This window comes from Coenobita brevimanus, chromosome 94 (assembly GCF_032717465.1).
Source record: "Coenobita brevimanus isolate Jiangsu-jjx chromosome 94, ASM3271746v2, whole genome shotgun sequence".
NCBI classification, from domain to species: domain Eukaryota; kingdom Metazoa; phylum Arthropoda; class Malacostraca; order Decapoda; family Coenobitidae; genus Coenobita; species Coenobita brevimanus.
Genome location: NC_137047.1, coordinates 414,831 through 435,739, shown reverse-complemented (window position 1 = coordinate 435,739; position 20,909 = coordinate 414,831). Strand labels below are relative to the sequence as shown.

The window sequence follows — 20,909 nt, the reverse complement described above, 5'->3', positions numbered from 1 at the left end:
AGATGTGGTATTAGTTAATTGCAGTGGATGATATGGCATTGTATTCTTTCCATAGCATTTCATGACTAGCATCATATACTCTTTTTACCTTAACTTGGCCTAGATTTTCTTCTTCTTGCAGTGGCAGAGGTAAGGGGGTAGGATGAAGTGGCTTTCAACTATTTGTGTATCCATTAATGACGTCTCCCCTATGCTGATTAAAATCATCTTGTTGTTGTAGTCCCAGACTAGACTGACCATGAACCCATTGGACTGCAGGAAGAACTAAGTTGCTCTTTTGCAGTCCACCATCTTTCAGGGCCTCAGGGGATAGGGAGGGACTGGGGGGACACTATAATGCCAGGCAAAGGAACCACCCACTTTTATTGGTGCCACCACATGAAGGTGTCCCTTCAGCAGCAGTTTCAAGTAGAAGCACGGATAAAATATAAAAACGAGCTGAAAGGATTTAATAGGCAAATTACCCAAATGCAAGGCTATTAATTTAGTCCCTTCATGACATTCTCCAATCCATTTTAGTGCAATTTTCCTATTATAAATGGCACTTTTAACATGCAGTGCTATTTTTATCAGCTATTCATTATCCATATCTCCTCCAAGTTCAGGCAATGAATGTGTCGACGCCTTAGCTCGTTCTGCTGCCCAGTTTCCTTGCCTCCCCTTCCATTTTGTCCTCGTCAATGACTTCTTCCCTGCCTTCTCCAAAGTTTTGTCACATAGATGACTGTTTTGCTGGTCCTTGGCTATAATTGCCAAAGTTCATGCTGTTAAGCTCCTCGTTGTTCCTTGGTCCAGCCCTTGCCATTGAAACTGCCATTGGGACATCGCGTTGGCCTGTCTCGCAAATGGCCATTTAATGTCTGGGGATCCTCCTTCAATCTGTTCGAGTTGTGACACCCCCTTGTCTGTTTACCATATACTTTTTAGATCGCCTTCTTTAAGGGGATGTCGGTCGTCAGTGTGTCCCCTTTTTATTTGATCTTTGCTTTTGGAAGATGAGTCCCGGGCCTTTTCTGTAGCACGTTTTATGTTTTTATCCCGTACTGGTTTTTATCTTGTCTTTAATTTGTTTTTGCTTCTTCGTTCCTTTTAGAAACGTTTTCCCGTTCTTTTTCTTTTCTTTTAGTTTATGATACCTTACTTTCATAGTGATTTCCACTTTTTTGGTGATTTCTCATACCGTTTTATTGTACCCTATCTCTCCTTTCTAACCTTAGTGCCATATAGTCTTTGCTACCTGGCACTAAATATTCATTATACCTATTCTCTACCAAGTTTTGGTATACAGTATTCGAAAGTTTCAGCATATCTCATTAGAATTTAGGCTGTTAATCGCATGATATTGAAGTTTGAGAGCAAGTTAGCAGATTTTAATTTTTTTTCTGCCAGTCTTTGGTGATATGGCACTTTCAATAAATCTCTTGGCATTCCCTTCTGAGGTCGTGCGTGTAGATACACTGTAACATATTTTGAGTAGTTCTCGAGTTTCGTGATCAAATTGAGCGACTTGGCTGATATAGCTAAGTGAATTCGGGCAGGTGGTTGGTGGTCGGTCATATTCCTGGAATTTTACGTTAAGTTCCCAAGTTTTGGCAACAATATAACAATTTCCACATGTACTTTAGCACTTTCCTAGCACGAATAAGGTTGTAGTGACGTTAGGTGGTGGTGGTGATGGTGGTAGTTGGCGGTATTGATGGTATCGGTGTCGTATGCATGAAGTGACATGCTGAAAGTTACCGTTCCGCTCAGTGCGAATTCAGATAACTGGGTGTGTATGAACCCATATGCTGATAATAATTATTTTATTTTCCATTTAAAATTGCCGATTCGGTAATGCGTTGCCCCGCCCTTTAATTATCGCGCTTTTGGGTTTGTTTGTTTACTGTGTCCCTTTAAGTCCATGTGCTTATCCTGAGTCGTCGGGAAGACTTTTAACTGCAGTGTCGTGAAGAGCCGCGAACCTGGCAGCGACATCATAATGATATTTTAAAAGATTTCAAAGAATTCCTGAGGTTTTCAAGATTTATTGAGGTACTTGGTTGATCCATTTTAATTAGTGACATTACTATGAGTAATTGAATATTTGAAATATGAGTCGTGTTGTTATTCTCACATTACCAGGAGTGTAGTGCCTGAATTTCTCTTACTTCATTCTGGTTTATGGTGAATGTGTGGTGTTTATGTGATTATGAATTTATTTAGGTTGGTTTTTGAACTTGAAAAAGTATTGTCCACAGACATGGGACCCCTGGCAGTGTATCCACCTTGAACTTTTTGTGAGCCTGAGGTTAATAATTCACAAAATATGGTTTGGGGCAGCAACACTGTATTTTTATTTAGAGGAACATACAGTACTGTAATTCAGCAGTGATATTATTGAGACACAATATAGAGTGCATAGGGAAGCATATAGTTTGTGAAGCACTAGTAATTATGTTATTTTTAAAAAATGATTGGTTACAAGTTTGCTGACAGCAATATTTTTGTGTCTTGCCTGGCAGATTAATAGTACAGGCAAACCCTGATGTACAATATCCCTATACGTGATACCCCGGATTAGTGATGGGGATATAAATGCCACCCTGCCCCGTCTAACGATGGATGAGCCCCAGTTTAATGATGGGTCCTTCGATGTTTTGTCTGGGAATGATGGGCCAAAAGTTTGAATCATGTGCTTTTCCACGGCCAGCTGAGCCTGCCCGCCTGGCAGGGTGCGCAGAAATGCTTTCACTGCCCCCGCACCCGTCATTCACCTTGCATGCACCTATAATTCTTCTCTCACCGGCCGTCTCTGAGTGAGGAACTCCCTCATGCATGCCTACCCTGCATTGTGTTGCATCACCAGCATTATGCAAGCTGCTATTTTAATGCATTGTTATTGCATCCCAGCATTGCCATGAGTAGGGCTGTGATACTAGTCATGTGTGGAGTGTGATTTTTTGTGAATTTTAGCCTAAATAAGTGTGATTATGTCTGGTAAGGGCACTGCATGTGTTGGGATTAGTGAGTTATTTACAGATGTTAGGCTTAGGTTAGCATCTTATACAGCTGTTAGGCCCTTTAGATTGACTTTAAACTTTTGTTTGGACTCATTTAGGTGGGTTTAGGACTTGTTGGGGGGGAAACCCAAGGCTTAAAATCGCATCCCTATACTTTACATGTTAAATCGGCCCCGATATTTGATACCCTGCCTAGCGATGAGATTTTACTTAACCAATTGCATCGTTAAACCGGGGTTTGCCTGTACCTGATAAAGATGTTAGCTGCTAGCCCGGTAATATTTTGCATGTATTCGTGGTAGGCTATGTAGTTATGGTGGTCGATCCATGTATTATCAATCTGTTCATTTTATCCATAAGTCTGGTCATCCACTCTTCTATCTGTCTCTGTCCATCCATCTGCCTAATGTATTTGTCTATTTATCTATATTTACCTGTCAGTTTACAGTAGCTATCTGTATATCCATCCACCTGTTAATCTATCTACCGTACTCATATATCTGTTTGTACCCAGTTGCTTTAAAATCTAAGGGGTGGCCACAAACAAATCACCTTCATGGGATTTCTTACTCCTCCATCAGGCCACCCTCACTCACATAGCTACTTCTCCACCCTGTCTGTCTATTCATCCTCTCTCTCCCTTTCCCCCTCCAACTCACTTGTATACACTCGATCAGTTTTTTTAACCTGTATTATAGCACTAATGATCTCTTCATACAGAATATGACCAGCCAAGATAAGAGACAGTGCCAGATGGTAGTTCTTCATATAGTATTTCTCCTGTCTTTTATTGGCTGGGCAGCAGGTATGTATTTTCTGTGGCACATTTGTTTTAACTTTACTGAGATTCATAGCCCCTATCAGTTGAGTTGATAGCCAGATTAGTCAGACTGATGTTTTGATCAGACTTGTAAGCAAGGAGGTTTTTTCATACCTCAGTAACTAAGCCTCATTGCATTTCATGCAACCTGTCAGGTGTCTATAGCGAAATAACACATTCCCTGAAGGGGTTGTCACTTGTAACAAATTGTCTTTATGTCATTCAGTCCTTTGTCATGAGGCTGCCTTCTCTCAAATTCACACCTCTCTCACTTACATACTTCTCCTCCTCACCTCCCCATCTCATCTTCAATCCCTCCCTCGCCCTTTTCCGCCTCACCCTTCCCCCCTCCATCAAACTCACATGCTGTTTCATAGTCAAACTCTCTTTCACCATTTTCTTTATGTAACCAAACAATCTCAAGATACTTCAGACACTTTCTAGCACATCTACATCAACACTGCAAGACTCTTTTACTTCTAATTCTGTGCGTATAAATTTGCAGGCAGCACACACAGCCGCCAGCCATGGGAGGAGCACATTGGTCGGCTGCACCCATCATCTTCACCACAACAACAAGAGGATGCAGTCAAAGCCATGCTGCAACGATTACTTGGTAACAGAGCTGCAGACTTTGACATAAAAGTTGACCCCAATATTGGCTCAGTGAACATGGACCATTTTAAGGTGAGTTGGGGGGTATAGAACCGTATTACTTATCTTAATTTCTTTTTTCCCAACACTTTCCAGCAACTGTTGGAAACTAGGTACCTCGTTTTGGCACTTGGTTTAGTTTTCAGTCTACTAAAATCAGCTGTATCAAGCTTAACCTCAGAATAGGAATTCAATAAGGCATTGCATGGTGTCATGTTTATGTATGCATACATGTACAATACTGTATATACCCGGTACTGTATAGCTATATTTAGAAGAGATATGAATAGTTGAAGAGTTGTTTAAAGGGGGGGCTAATGTCGGTGATGCAGTACTGGAAGATGTACAGGAAGAGACAGATGTTTACTTAATATTTCACTTCTATTTTCCATTTCCTCTACTGGCTAATATTACTGTACAAAGCTGAGACAGGTTTGGTAGCCTATACTTTTGTGTCCATAGGAGATTCTCTTTGATATGTTCCATCAGGGAAGAAAGTGGCAAATATGCCCCAAGCATGACGTAAATGCTGTGGAACAGTAGGCAAACAGCTTCAGTCATGTACTTTATATACAGTATGTATACTGTGTATGTTTATGAAGTGCACTTTGCCTCCTTTGAGTTGCAACCAAAAAACAACAACAACAACAAAAAGTCTTGTAACACCTTACATTTTCATGGTTTTATTTACAGATTACAGCCCAGAATGGAACAGCACAAATTACTGGAAGTACAGGTGTGGCCGCCAGCAGTGGAGTTTTGTATTACCTGAAGTATTACTGTTTCTGTCATGTGTCCTGGGAGGCTGATCAGCTGGATTTGCCTAAGAAATTGCCAGATGCGTCATTTGAGAGGACAGCTCCAGAGAGGTAAGGCAGTGACAACTGTGTAATCAGAATGCTTTTTGTCTGAGGGAATGTGGCCACACCCTACAATTTTGGTACTGAATCATGGTTGTTTGATATTCAGTGAGCTTTAGTTAAGGGATAGAAATGAACCTTTCTGACTGCTAACCAAATTTGACCTCCACTCTTACTACACCTGCCCATCAACTGAGCTGAAAAGGGTTAGGGATGTTTATCAGGTTAGAACAAACACACCGTAGGTTTTTGAACACCCAAATGATTCATCAGTCACCTTGAGGTGGAGCCAGGACTCTTGGGGTTTGAAGTGTGTGAATAAATGTCTTACCGGTACCCATTTTGCTGGGTGTCCTGATGGTAGTTCTCCCTCTCTCATGCTGTCTCCTTCTTTAACCTACTCCTTCAGTACAGTACTAGCACTGAAGAAACCCCAAAAATAATACGGTATAGCCAGATTGTAGCCAGAATATACTGCAAAAAAGACCACGTCACTGGATCCAAGGGGTTAATATTATTTTTTTACCATCCATGGGAGGGAAAAGAAGTCAGGATGATGATGACAACAGTGATAACAATAGCAGTGGCACCGAAGACATTGATGATGATGACAGTCCCCCAGATATTGCAACTGTGTCAATATCTGCATCTTGTTGTACTCAACCCATTTCTGGACATGGGAAAAAAAAATTGTATAAAGACATCACCCAATTCAAGGTGGTAATGTTAATTGTTTTTCCCAGATTCCGATACTATTTCAACATCTGCACCTTGTCCTACTCGACCCCTTGGTGGACATGGGAAGAATGGGAGCGTGGCATAGACTGGATGGCACTGAATGGCATCAACTTGGTTCTGGCCCCAACTGGACAGGAGGATGTGTGGCGTCGAACATTCCTCTCTCTTGGCTTGACTGATGATGATTTGAAGGGATTTTTTGCCGGGCCTCCATTTCTGGCTTGGTGCGTGAGTCCTTTCATATCTGTTGTTATGTAGAAAAGAGTAAAATGATGGTTATTGAGAGAGAAGATGACTCCCAGTGCGATGTAACCGTGAATGGAGAGAGACTGGAACTGGTGAGAGAGTTCAAATGCCTGGGTACAGTGACAGAAAAGAGAGGAAAATGTGCAAAAGAAGTTGAAAGTAGGGTGACACAAGGAAGAAAAGTAGCTGGTGCAATGAAGGCCTTGATAAGAAACAGAGGCTAATTGAGTGTTGCAGCTGCACGAGGCTTACATGGAGTGTTAGTACCAACTTTAACATATGGATGTGAGACTATGGTGTGGCAAGAAAATGAAAAGTCAAGAGTAAGAGCAATGGAGATGGGATTGCTGGGGAATATATGTGGAGTATATAGGGTGGATAGAATATGAAATAATGTGATTCGTGAAAGATTCGGAGCGAGGAAGTCGGTGGACACCAGAATCGAAAAGAGTGTACCGAGATGGTATGGTCATGTGGAGAGAATGGATAACAATAGGGTGGTGAAAAAGGTATATCTTAGTGAATTTAAAGGAGGGAGGAGGCAGGGTAGGCCAAGGAGTAGGTGAAGAGATATGGTGGATGAATGTGTGAGGAAGAGAGGCTTGGAAGTCGGTATGGAGCTGACAGGAGATCGAGGTGGCTGAATGAATGTTGTGAGGGAAAGTGCATGATCAGGTATTTTGGGAACCCTTTTTAACATGGCAGCGTCTGGATTGACTCTATTGGATACGATAATGTGAAGCTACAGAATGTGGTGAATGTTTTTGGCGTATCTGATGGAGCCAGGATTCCGGGGGCTTGTATGATGAGTGAATGGAAGCGTGGCCCATTGGATTGGGCAAATTTGGGCTGTCTGGACATTGCTCCTCCTCACCCTCCCCTAGGGTGGGAAAGGAGGTCTGGATGATGACAATGATGATGATGATGATGATTATCTCTTTGGTACCAGAGAGGGACACCTCTATATGGTGACTCCAGTATACAGTACCTGAGGAGTGGAAGCTACCCAGCTATACAGGCATCCCTTGGCCTCCTCCTAATCACTTAAAAAGAGGATGGTGATCTGTAGGAAAAAGCAGTGTCTACCCGCAGTCCATGAGGTTCATGTTCAGATGAGCCTACAGTATCTGTCAGTAGCCAGATGCCTTAATCCCGAGTACTGTATATGTCAGTGTAAAATAGAAATGATATTCAATGCAGTGCTTAATATTATCCTGAAATTAGTTTGTTGATGTTTGTCTCCATTCTGTTATGACAGGAACAGAATGGGCAATATCCAAGGTTGGGGTGGACCTCTGACTCAAGACTGGATGTCAAAAAGATCTGCCCTAAACAAGCAGATAGTGGGAAGAATGCGGGAGTTTGGGATTATGCCCATTCTGCCTGCATTTGCTGGCCATGTTCCTGAAGGGCTGCAGAGGTAAGGGAAGAAGTGCATGGATGTATGCATGTTTATAAAGAATAAATTAGGTTATAGATGAAATTTTGCTTTGAAGTATATATTTTTTCATATAGTATTCATTGCTACAGATCATTTATAATTTCCAGACTGTACCCTTCAGCCAACATTACAAGACTCAGTGCCTGGGGACATTTCACTGACCCTTACACCAGGTTAGTAATTTTGTGTTGGCATTATGATATGTTTATTTATATAATTTTGTGTTGGCATTATGATATGTTTATTTATCAATAGCTGGACAAATGAACTGAGGAGAAGGTAAACACAAACAAATTACCATCACATTGCCCTGTCCCCTGCCAAAGAACTGCTCTCCCCTCCACCTCACACCATTCTTACCCTTATGCCTCACTATCCTGTCCCTCCACTTCATCCTTGGTCTCCCTCTCTCTCCCTCTCTTCCTTCACTGCACTGACCAAACATTTGTCAAATTTGGGACTTAATGAATCAAGGATTAAGAGAATATTAATCCCGTCACTACAATAACTTTTTTGTGATATTTGTTTTACTGACAGACAGCCTTAACTTCGATTAAAACTCTGTGGTAGTGGCAGGGTTAATGAAGACTGTAGCTAACCCTTCGAGTTCCTAGTGTCTGTTTAAAGCTAATTAAAAAGCTTTTGAAGCACAAAAGAATTAAATTTAAATGATGTTCTTGGGTTGACAGGATTAAAATTAATATTCTAAATACTTCGTTCCTTCTATCCTCTTCTGTCTTTCTTTCCTTCATTTTTTCCTCGTCCTTCTGCCTGCGAGTGACTTTACACTCCCTCTTGTGTCTTTCTTTCCTTCATTCTTTCCTCTTTGTTCTGCCTGTGGGTGACTCTACACTGAGTGACAAACCAAATGGTTTCCTGTACACCAGGAATCCATTTACTATGCTGGGTGGTAACCATATAACTAGATTTTGGCATCTGGTGGTTTAGTGGGTAATTAAGGCATTCCAGTCGGATTGAACTGGTGAAGGTTTATATCCAAGACGTGGTTGGGGTTTATTGCTTACATAATGCCACTCAGGGATGAATGAGGCTGGGCACTCTCATCTTAAAATCTCAGGACCAACTTGCCTAGCCCTGGGCTCCTTCGCTTCTCATGGGGCAACGTAGGATTGGATGATGCATGGGTGGATTTAAAATAGAATGCAGAAGTGATTGAGAACCAACAAAACCCATGAAAATGTATTGATGTTTGTTGATGATTAAATGATTAAGTTTGTTGCCTGAAGCAATGACGTATTGTATCATGGTGTACAATATACAGTATCATGTTAGAGGTTAACATGATTTAAAATTCACAAGGACTTTTTCTAACTTCGAATTTCATCGTTTATGGTGAAGGTACAAATATGAATTTATTGGTTAATATCATAATGAATTTAAATGCTGATTTTCATTACCATTATACCATATTTCCTCATCCTATCTATAAGTGGTAATAACTTTGAATGATGATGATATATATACAGTATATATATATATATATATATATATATATATATATTTTTTTTTTCAGAACATTTTTCTTGGACCCCAGGGATCCTCTGTTTAAAACCATTGGATCAAATTTCATCCAAGAGGTGAGGTGAACTGATGTCTTCATGTGTTTTTTAAATTTTTAGTAAAAAATGTTATTACGCATCATAGATTTCTTCTTTTCCAGACAGTTTTTCAGCAACTGTTGAAGTAATTATTTTTTTTTCTTAACTTGGCTTAGCTTCCAGTCCATTGAAAACTGTAGCCATAGCTACGATGGCCATCCTCAATATTGGGGTTTCACAAGAGCAGTCATGATGACTTCTGATTTGAACTCATGTACAAATTTGAGTACTTTGCATTTTTTCTGTAAGGATTTACTTTTGCTTCCATACAGTATTACATGGGATTTAATTATCATATGCATAAGATTCTTTTTCCAGTCTCCTTCCCACATTTCCCCCCCCCCTTTTTTTTTTTTCACCCATCACTTTTTCTTCACTCTTATTAATCATTTTAGCTACACCACTTCCTTCCTTTCATCTTAGTCACAGTTTTTTTTTTCTATTCTCCTAAGGAGTATCTCTCTATCCTATTTTCATTTATATCTATTCCTCTTAGCCATTTTCTCTCTGTCCTACTTTTTCTACCTCCATTCCTCACAGCCATTTTAAAAAATGTTTTGTCCAATTCTTTTTTCATTTCCTTTCAGCCATTTTTATTTTTTTAATTCACCTTATCTTGCGTCACCCACCAGGTGAACCAAACCTTCGGCACAGACCACCTCTACAACTGTGACCCCTTCAATGAGATGATCCCCGTCTCCTCTGACCCCACATACCTTCAGTCTCTTGGATCTGCTGTGCTTGGGGCTATGACGGATGTTGATCCCCTAGCTGTTTGGTTAGTTGGAGAGAGAGAGAGAGAGAGAGAGAGAGAGAGAGAATGTATGAGGGCATGTGTTGTGTTTATTCCTGTTTCAAACTGTTGAGATGACACATGGATGGGACTTTTGAGGGAGATGATTTTATAATCGAGCAACTCCACTGCCTGGTTATATCAATGACACTGTGTGAAAATGTCCCATTCCAGCACCTATCCCTCTCCTTGACAGGAAACAGTGATATTGAAATATGATAATACTGAAAATATCTAACAGTAGCTATTTCCTAGTAATGTAGGACTGCTTGAGGATGTATTCCTGTACAGAGTTGCCACCTAAAAATTGTGGGCGGAACTATCAATAATTTGCATAAATTTCAGATGTCATCTATTTGACCATTCATGGAATAGATATCATAGCAAATCTGATACTGCAGCTCTTGTCCAGTGTTACAGTTGGCTGTTGTCAGGGTCATGTTTGACTGTCATCGTTATCATCTAAACACTAATCCCCACCTCAGTTGTAGGATTCAGAAACAAAGGAAGATAAAGGTCAAACTTGTAGGTTCCATACTAGGTCCTTTGTATTGAATCAAGGCCCTCATGGCATGGACCACATTTTTTTTTTTTCCCCCCCCAGGGTAATAGCCTTCTATAAATTTGACCCCCAAGAGGTGATTAGGGGTTTTGCAGTTATGTAATGATGATGATGATGATGATGATGATAATACCCTTAGATGTACAGGACTAGGGCTACTTAGCCTCATGCCCCTTCGCCTCAAAAGGGGTATGATGGGATTGGTAGTATTTTGTTACACTCATTTCCCCACTTCCTCTGTGTAATTAGCTCAGAAATCATTCTTATTCTTTTACTGCACAGGGTGATGCAGGGTTGGATGTTTGTCAATAATCCAGGGTTTTGGCAGCCAGAACAAACCAAGGCTCTTCTGACATCTGTTCCACAGGTGGGTGATGGTCATAGGACAGAACCCAAACCTACTTCACTCTATCATAGAAAAGAACCCAAACCTACTTCATTGTGTCTTTGGCTGGGAATAAAGTTCAATACAGTATTGTGATGGTTCTAATAACAATAATGATGATGATTATGATGATATGTTATCTCTATTTCACAGGGCAGAATGCTGATACTGGACCTGGCAGCTGAAACCCTGCCTCAGTACCGCCGGTTTGAGTCCTTCTATGGGCAGCCCTTCATTTTCTGCATGTTACATAATTATGGCGGGGTTCAGGGCCTCTTTGGCAATGTTAATGTGTTGCTGAAGGTGAGAAGGAAGATACAAATTGAGGGAAAGGAGGAGGAAAGAGGGACAAGAGAAGGGAAAAGGAGGGAAGAAGAGAGTAAAGGAGAGTTTATGGGAAGATCAGTGTTCAGGTCTTTGGCAGTGTAGGTAGAGATGGCATGAAGGAAAGAGAGAGAGAGAGAGAGAAGGTGGCAGGGAACTAGAAAGGGAATGGGAGGGGAAGAAGAAAGAAAGAGAAAGTTTAAGGTACTCACATTCTCATGAAGTGGAGATCTTGAACATAACTCCCCAGCATTCAGAGTCCACCAGTTTTCCGTGTGTAAGCATAATGCAATATACTAATGGAAGCATCTTGTTGTCACTTTGGAAATTTGTGTATGGCATTTGGGTGTAAGTCAGTATACTGTTCTATATTTGTTGCTGTACAGGATATTAAGTTACTGAATTTACTGTATTTTTTTCTTATATCGTTTCTACTTTTACTCCACCATAGCATCTACAAGCAGCACGAGCAAATACCACCACAAACATCACAGTCGTTGGAACAGGAATGACTCCAGAAGGTATCAACCAAAATTACGTCATGTATGACCTCTTTAGTGAGCTCATGTGGATCACCGAGATAAATGTTCCATTGTGGTGAGAGCCTGGTGTCTTCTTTCTCAGTATCATCATCATCATCATCATCACTATCATCATTATCAGGCTGACTTTTTTTTTTTTTCTGCCTAAGGATGGGATTGATAGTTCTCCCTGTCATGCTTTCTCTTTTCTTGCTTACTGAACTCTACCTCACCTCATTCCTAGGTGTGAAAAAGAGGCCAGAATGATGATGGTGATGATGTACTTACACATGTACAGTATCTAAATGCCCATTCATTCCATGATTATGATGATAATGAGAATGCCCATTTTCCCACCAATTGCTGTATCACTTTCCCACAGGGCACAAAGTTATGCAAAGAGAAGATATGGATCATCAGATGCAAGACTGGGAGAAGCTTGGGAGTTATTGATGGTAAGTCAAGAGTGAGAGGAGTTGAATTGATCTTTCTGAGAGGAGTGTGTGGAGCTATGTGGAGAGGCAGTCAAATGAATATGTTCAGGAATATTGCCTTATTGATTTGGATGTGCAGGAAAGTGTTAGGAGGAATACCCTGAGATGGTTTGGACATGTGTCGCAAATGGAGAATGAGAGATTGACTAGGAGAGTGTATGTCAGTGAGGTGGAGGAAGAAAGGGGGCGAAGGAAACTGAGGTTGAGGTGGAAGGACAAGGTCGAGAAGTATAAGAATGAGAGTGATATGAGGTGGAGGAAGGGTAGCCTAATAGAAGAGGACATGGCTACATGGGTGTGATTTGTTAATGGCTGTCCTCTGACATTTAGATTTCTTACTGTAGATAAACAGATAGAAGTTATAGTACACAAGTGAGGATTTGATATTTTTGTCTTCCATGCATGAATGAGGTATAGGTGGGTCTCGTTATACAAGTGGGATATGTTACTAGAGGACTGCTAGGATAGTAGATAGTTGTATCTTGGATCAAACAAAACAAAAAAAAGAATAATGAAACTTGTATAATCGAGTACATAACTTATGGGGAAATCGGTTAGGTTAACTGACCCTGCTTGCAACACCAAATTTAGGTCTAAGTTGCACATTCTCTATCATCAGTTTCTCATGTAGCAGATGCATGTATAACATGACCCGCCTGTACCTGTATTAATTTATACTGTATATATGTATGTTTATGGGTGGGTGTTTTATGACGTGCATTTGGAACACATTGTCTAATTTGTCATCTTTTATGCAGGCCAGCCTTGCTATACAGTTGGTTTAAGTTCATGGAAAACTAATCAGATAATGATTGATTGGATGTACAGTCGTTCTCATATGGGATCTTTATACATTCACCATTTTCACTTACACAGTCACTTTGATTCACTACAAAGCACCCTTTTTCAATATTCCTTTGCCAGTTTCACCTTTGTGATCACTATAGGCTCTACATTTGATACATAATTGATCATTAGTTGATCTGTTTTCCATGAGCATAAACCAAGCTGACCTGTATTAAACACAGAATCATAGAGAAATAGTTGATCAGCAGTGTGTATATGCCGTGTCACTCCTGAAACAAGTTACTGATATACTGACCATAAAAAGATGTTAAATGTTTATTTTCATTTCTTCTCTTAGTGATTTCTGTTTTTGTTAGTTTCCTTTCTTCCATTTCCTCTTCCAATTTCAGAGTCCCCCCCCCCTATTTCTTATTATTTCTCTTGCTGCTTTTATTTTTCATTACCTTATTCAGCTAATACTTTCTGATCTTCATGTTTTATTGTCCCCTGTCCATTCTGATCTTCGCTTGGACTCTGATCATCCCTTTCCATTCTAGTCTCCATGCAGTCTGATCCTTTTTTCCATTCTAATCTCTCATTTCCAGTCAGAATTCCACTTTCCATTTTGATCTCCCCATACCATTTTGACCTCTCTCCATTCTGGGGTTCTTTCCTTCTAATCTTCCGTTTTGATTCCCCATCCCAAGTTTATCTTCTTTCTTTCTGGGCTCTTTCTTGTGCCATTCTTTCCTCTCTTCCATGCCTCTTTGGCTGTGATTCTCTTCCTTGCAGGGCTCTGTCTACAACTGCACCCTACCAATAAGATTCCATGGTAAAGGAGTTATTATTACCCGAAGACCTAAGATACACCCAAAATATTTTGTGAGTAAAAAGTCCCTTTCTCCTTCCCCCAGTCTGCCTTTGGACGTGTATTCTTGTAAGAGTCTTTAGCACCTTTTTCTTAATGATATATTGTGCATATCAAACCTAATAATTCACTTGTATATATGGTGTCCAAGCCCTGAGCCTCTGTGCTCCTGATGAAACAAAAAGAACTGAATGATTGAGTGACAGATAGATAGACAGATGAGTAGACAGATGTTCATGTTTTTCTTTACTGACAGATTCCTGGCATGTTATAGAAATGAAATATTTGCATACTGTATGCAGAAATAAACCAATAAGGAAGGGGTGCTAGGGAGCCACCTTAACCACCAAGAATATGGCTGTCTTTTCTCCATCCCTCAGTTCCCCTCTTTTTTTTTTTTTCCGCTACTTGTCATTTGTGTTATGTTTTTTTCTCACCAGTTTCTTTTTCAGTCATTCATCATCAAACCCAGTGTTGTCCCATGAGGAGTGTAGGAGCCTGGGGCTAGGCAAGTCGGTCATGACATTTAAGATGAGAGTGATTTGGTTATATGGTTACCACCCACCTTAGTAAATGTTTTGCTGATGTACCGGAAACCATTTGGCTTGTCACTCATTGTAGAGTCACCCGTAGACAGAAGTACGTACATCCTCTTCTATCAGTCCCGTCAGCTTCAAGATGTCTGGTTATAGTATTAGAGCCACCCCTAGATGGTTGTATTAAACTTGGGAGAGAGCTTTCAGAATGAAGGGCTTCGTTATAGCCTTCATTCATCTCTTCAGTACATGAGATCATCCTGAAATGAACAGGTTTATGAAGAGGTAGTGGTATTAAACTAAAATATTCCATCATCATCATACTGAAAAAGTTAAACTCCTACAATTTACCCTTTCATTTCCTAATTTTCTTTGCAGTCACTCATGCTTTATCTTTCTTCACTGTTTTCCTGTATTGTAGCTCACTTTTTATCCCCCTTTACCTGACTTTGTCCCATCTCATGCAGTTCCCACACAGCATTCTTTCTCTTGTGTGCACAGCGCAGCGTGTACAACTGTCAGACGCTCATGTACAACCATGGGCAGTACATCTTAGTTACGAGGCCAGATGTGAATAGGAGTATGGATGAGGTAAGTGGGAAATAGGGCTAGTAGCATGTGGGTAATTAATGCACTATGGTTCAAATGCAAGAGGTGGTCAGAAGTTTTGCATCCATCATTCAGTCCATTATTAGGGACATAGGGCTTGCCTCTTCAGATGAAAGAGAAGAGTGACTGTACTCTTTTTACTCCATCTTGACCTAAAATGCCATTTCTCCATCTTCAGTGCTGATTTGTACTAATAGATTTCCAGTCGAATATGGTACTAGTCATAAAGAAGAGCTATGGACAGCTTGCCCATGAGTAGTAGCATGACAGAAGCACAGAAACTAAACAGCCCCAGCAATTTAGACTTGCGGGCCACATCCAGCTGGAGCACCTTAACTAATAGGTGTCTCTCTGTTGGCTGTATGGTTACCACTCAACATTTTAAATGGTTTTGTGGTACTGCATTGTACTTTATTATCATGTAAAACACTGCCATGGATATAGGGTGTTTATAACTTTGAAGATCCAGACTGCATTACCTTAACCTCAGGTCATCCCATTCCCCATGTCTTCCATGGTCCCAAAAGATAGATAGATAAATAGATAGACAGATATATGTACAGTAAAAGTCCTGTAATACAAATGGTAGGGGACCGATGGTCTTTCGGACTATTGTTATTTTTGGACTGTTGGGAGGGACCTTTGAAAGTAATAGAAATATGTACATGATCACTAAATAAACACTTAAAATGATATGGGTTTTTGGTTTACTCGCCAGAAATGCATAAAAGTGTGGCTGAATAATTGCAAGCAGGTATACCCGAGGAACGTTCAGCGTTAAACAATCACAAAACACTTCAAAACAGTAAATAAGAGACAAGTGGTAGTGAAGCAGTAGTCAGCACTCATCTCTGTGGTAACTGTGTGAGAGGGGTGGCGATGGAAAGGGGAGGAGTAGGACCATAAGCTCCCCCAGCCCTCCTCCTCCCATAGCAGCTGCCCTCTCACGCACTTTGACAGCCTCTGTGGGGTGGACCCATGACGAAAACGCCACCACTCCAGGTCCAGAAGGTGGTTAACCCGTCACGTCTTGAGTTATTTCGCATCTCCGACACCCCCCAATCCCGAGGCATTTTCGAAATATTTTTTTGGCTATAACCTCTGCTTTTGGTGAGAAACATCGAAAATTCATTGAGAAATCGCTCACCTGAGGTTTAAAATACTCGATCCAGGTAGCAGTACCTCCTCACCTTACTGGGTTTTCTAACAGGCTGGCACCAAAGAAAACGAGTTCTATGGGAGGGTAACTATTTCACACCACTCATAAACAGTATTTATTTATTTACTTGGTACGAATTTATATGTAGTATGAGCGTATTTTTTGTTTTCAAACAGTAATATAGGCATTATGAGCATTGTTTCACTCACTAACTCATCACCATACCTGACATTTTTTTGCCACATTACCTGATCATCATTTCTGACTGTTTCTTCCTCTAATGCTATGTAAACTTTGTCCTCCACATTGTCATCAATTGAGGAATCACTCTGGCCCTGAATGTCTTTATTGGCCAGGTCACTGGTAACAGGTGAATTGCCGAGACAATGGCGTGCAGGGGGGCGGGAGGTTATGCGGTGTAAGGCATTGTCCCTGCTTGACATCTTGTAGGGGAATAGAGGAAGGTGTCCCGTGTATACGAACAAAAAATCACGCGCGAAAATTGAAAATTGTGCAAATTATGAATCTTGCACTTGCGCAGCGTACCAGTACTTCATTGGGACTGGCAAATGCAAAATGTTGCAACGTATCTATACGTCGACGGGACGCCTCGGGTTAAGATGAGTTCCCCGTACCCCAAAACATTAGAGAAAGAATTCAAGCTCTAACCTGTCTCTCTCCCTTCAACCCAACATTTCCACTTGTAGCAATGGATCATGTTCATATAAGCTTCTCAGCTGAGTTTAAGTACCTCATGATTATTAATATGTAATTGATATTTTTCTTGCTTCATTTTTTAATTTTTTACAAGTTATATTTTTTCAGTCATTTTTTGACTACAGTATATCATATTTCCATGTTTCAGTTATGGTACTCAGTTGCTGATGTAGTGAAGGCCTGGGATCTGATCATGGCAGTTGCTAATGGTACCACAGAGAACACACAAACACCATCTGTTATGTATCCTTCTCAAGCCAGTTCTGTGATTGAACGAAAAAAGACAGCAACTGGTTCAAGCCGACATCAGCTTGGGCACAGCCTGCTACTCAAACGGTTGGAGAATTTTGTTGAACCTGGCCCTTATCCAGAAGCAGAGATGGTGCGCAGTGAGAATTGGAAAATATATGATGGATTAAAAAGGAAGAAGAGAAGCAGTGGGTTCATAATTCAGGTAATGAATGATTGGAGAGTAAAGTACCAAGGGGATGAAGGGAAAGAAAGTTGTAGCAAAATGGAATTGGAAGAGAAGAGAGAAGTACCCGTAACTGGACAAGAACAAGTGGATAGGAGTAGGTGGGAAGGGAGAGCAGATGAAACACAAGGCAGGGGAGGGAACCAGAGGCAAGGGAAGAGTGTTCAGGAACAAGAAACCTTTAAACATGATGTGGTTGACATCACACGACAGATGCTTCAGGTATGTTAATGTGTATCAGGCTAATTTATCCTTATACAGTGCACCCTTGTTACACAATCACTTGGTAAATGATCATTCACTTATATGATCAACAAAAATTAGGACTTTCTTCATTCATGAGATCATTTTGTTGCCCAATTTCTTGCTATATGATTGTTTTTCTTGCTTACATGAATGCTACAGCAATAAATTTATTATACTGTACAGTCAGTCATTATACAGCTGAATTTAAAAAATGCATTCCATTCGCAAAATGAGGGCATGCTACTTGTCTACCTTTCATCCACTTTGTTAAGAGATTGAATACTAGTTAATAGATTGATAGAACTTGTGTCATAGGTCAGGCATGTGATTGATTAAGGTGCATTGTTTTTGACAGCTGATTGGTGGAAATTTCTCCCTGAGACTGATTGATGACTACAAGAATGGCGTACTGTTGGCTCTGAGGTATGTCTCAGTTGATAAATATGAATGATGGGTTAGGTAAGGTTGGGTTAGACTGCTATGGGCTAAGTTTTGTCAGGTATGTGTCAGGTGGTGGATAACCAGGGATTTATATAAGTAGGTAGTTACAGGGTTGAGAAGTAGGTGTATGATAAGTAAGTTGAGTTGATTAGTATTTGGGTAGGCAAAAGGTTCTATATTCATACTGTACGTAGGTACTGTACTCAGTTATTAAGATATGGTATTTTTATTCTTTTTCTTCTTCCAGCTCTAGATGTAAATTGATACCCTATTTCCCAAGGCCTGACAATCATTGGCAATCATTGTGTGTGTCATGCCCCTTCATTTGCCACCACTTCAATAATGCAGTAATACCCACAATCCATACTGAATACTGTACATGCTTGGGCTATCTCATCCAGGATCTGAGTGATGATATTAGAGGGGTCATGCTAGTAAGTCATGTGGAAGATTAGCAAAGTCCATCTATTCCCACAGGGAGTCCAGCAAGATACTCCAAAACCTACTAGCAGATATGGATAGTCTCCTGGCTTCATCTCCAGCCTTCCTCTTGGGACCATGGGTTGATGGTGCAGCCTCATGGGCCAGTAATGATCAGGTAGCTGTATAGATGGATGGCCATCTTGTAATGAGCTTAATAGATTAAAGCCTGAATAGCCTAGTTGGCAACTAAAGTTTTTGAGTTTAAAAAATAGATTGGAACTTTAGTAGGAAATCTTTTTATAATTACTGTGAGCTTATTTACCCAAACAACTGTCATAGAAGGCTAGTTAAAACAACAGCTTCATGTGACCCATTCTTTATGCCCACAGGAACGTAATCAACTGGTGGTAAATGCGCTACACCAGATTACACTCTGGGGTCCAACTGGTGAAATACTGGACTATGCCATCAAACAGTGGAGTGGCATATTCTCGGACTACCTTAGGGGTCGTTGGGCACTGTTTGCAGAGAGGCTGGAGGATAGTTTACTCTCTGGCAAGCCATTTGATCAGTCCTCGTTCAACTTTGAGGTGTACGAGGAGGTGGAGAGGAAGTTTGCCAAGAATGTCAATGCAAGCTTCCCAACTCAACCCACAGGTGAAGCAAAGAAGTGAAAGAAACTTATAAGAATAATTAGTGCCTTTACAAAAATACCTTAAGTTTATAATTCATTCTCAACTTACAGTGTTATTTTTACTATACAGTAAGCTCTCATTGTAATGAACCCCAGGATGGTGGATATCAGATTTAACAAATGCTGTAAAGCCCACAGAATTTTCATCGGCTATAACAGTCAGTGGTCATTAAATGGGGTGTGATGGGTTGCAACACGTGTTTCCTACCCATTTTACTCCAGCTTGGCCTGAAATTGCTCTCTCCCGATTGTGATTGCTGAGCTGTAAAACAGATTATGGTAATACTGTACTAGTCATGAAGAAGTGCCATGACAAGGATGTGAAATAAGTCGCAAAAGGGCAAAATTATGGACCAAGTTACTGTAAAATGGGTATAGTGTACATTTTAGTTCAAGAATATGCTACTGTACACACTGATTTTCAAACATGTGCTTGAATTTCCATCTCAGGGGAGTGACCCTCAGATATAATGAACTATCAGCTTTAATGAACCTGACTTTCCCCCAATAAGTCCATTATAGCAAGAGTCTACTGTAATTATCATTTTTCCCTGTAACGTGTTAGTGTACTGTATCCTTACCATTCTTTTCCCTAATCTATTTTTTATTCCCCATACTCATCAGTTTATTCCATCTTCTTTCCATACCTTTTCTCTCCCTGATCTCCATTACATCCATAGCATTGTTTTCCCCTTGTCTCCTAACAGGTAGCACACTTGACCTGGCACTTCAGTTGTACAGGAAGTATCGGTCCGTTTTCAATTCCCAGCTCTTGACGGACTTCAGCAAGCAGTACCGCAGAACTATACGAAGGATTAGAGACAAGAAATAGGTTGAACAAGGAGAGGTGAGTAGTACAGGGAAAGTGAGGAGGAAGATAAAGGAAAAGCAATAAAGGCAGAGAATAGGAAAAAAAAGGGAAGGAAAATGTGGATGAGAATGGGAATGGAAGAGGGAAATGAAGAAAGCAATAAAAATAAGAAATAGAAAAAAAAAAAAAAAAAGGAGAGGAGGATAGTGGTCAGTGGAGTTGGAGAAGAGGGAGATCAAGAAAAACAGGAAATGCAAGAAGTAGGAAAACAAAATAACACATTAAAGTGTACATGAGATTGAGAATGAATAGGATGAAGGTGAAGAAATATCAGTAAAGGAAAAAGCATAGGTAAAGTTAGTGATAGTAGGATTAGGTTAGGTTAGTTCATATTAGGTTGTTAGGTTAGTTAAATTGTCTGGTAGTAGCAAGAATAAAGATTAATAGATGACATTGTAATGAGAAAGGTACTTAATGGGACACCCTTTGGAGTGGTATAGCTATTTAAGTACTGTGCCTTGATTTAGAGGAGGATTTTATATACAGTATATATAGTATATTCGTACTTGCTGTCTCTGGCTTATTTCTTAATCTTAGAAGACACTTGTTGAAATGGGGGGTTAGATGAAGCCTTCATTAACACCCTCACTACTAAGAACTCTTCCAAGATGATATACGGTAGAAA

At 40.4% G+C, this 20,909-nt stretch overlaps 1 protein-coding gene across 1 annotated transcript; it reads left to right on the top strand.

The window, feature by feature from the left end:
• Nucleotides 1-2,026: 2,026 nt before the first annotated feature.
• On the top strand, nt 2,027-20,506 carry Naglu (N-acetyl-alpha-glucosaminidase). The gene is made up of 19 exons (XM_080282566.1): nt 2,027-2,034; nt 3,723-3,807; nt 4,328-4,509; nt 5,170-5,345; nt 6,080-6,298; nt 7,579-7,740; nt 7,869-7,934; nt 9,296-9,359; nt 10,013-10,158; nt 11,018-11,102; nt 11,274-11,423; nt 11,896-12,041; nt 12,348-12,420; nt 15,151-15,240; nt 17,283-17,831; nt 18,211-18,278; nt 18,774-18,894; nt 19,109-19,376; nt 20,121-20,506. Exons 2-19 carry the CDS (start codon nt 3,726-3,728, stop codon nt 20,243-20,245), a joined length of 2,772 nt encoding a protein of 923 aa, XP_080138692.1. The 5' UTR covers nt 2,027-2,034; nt 3,723-3,725; the 3' UTR covers nt 20,246-20,506.
• Nucleotides 20,507-20,909: the final 403 nt, after the last annotated feature.

Bases quoted from the DNA above. Each gene is read 5' to 3' on its own strand.
- Naglu (XM_080282566.1), top strand. From the start codon at position 3,726: ATGACCAGCCAAGATAAGAGACAGTGCCAGATGGTAGTTCTTCATATA. The intron at 10,159-11,017 runs GTTAGTTGGAGA...TTTACTGCACAG, and splicing joins GTTGATCCCCTAGCTGTTTG to GGTGATGCAGGGTTGGATGT. The intron at 18,895-19,108 runs GTAGCTGTATAG...TTATGCCCACAG, and splicing joins CATGGGCCAGTAATGATCAG to GAACGTAATCAACTGGTGGT.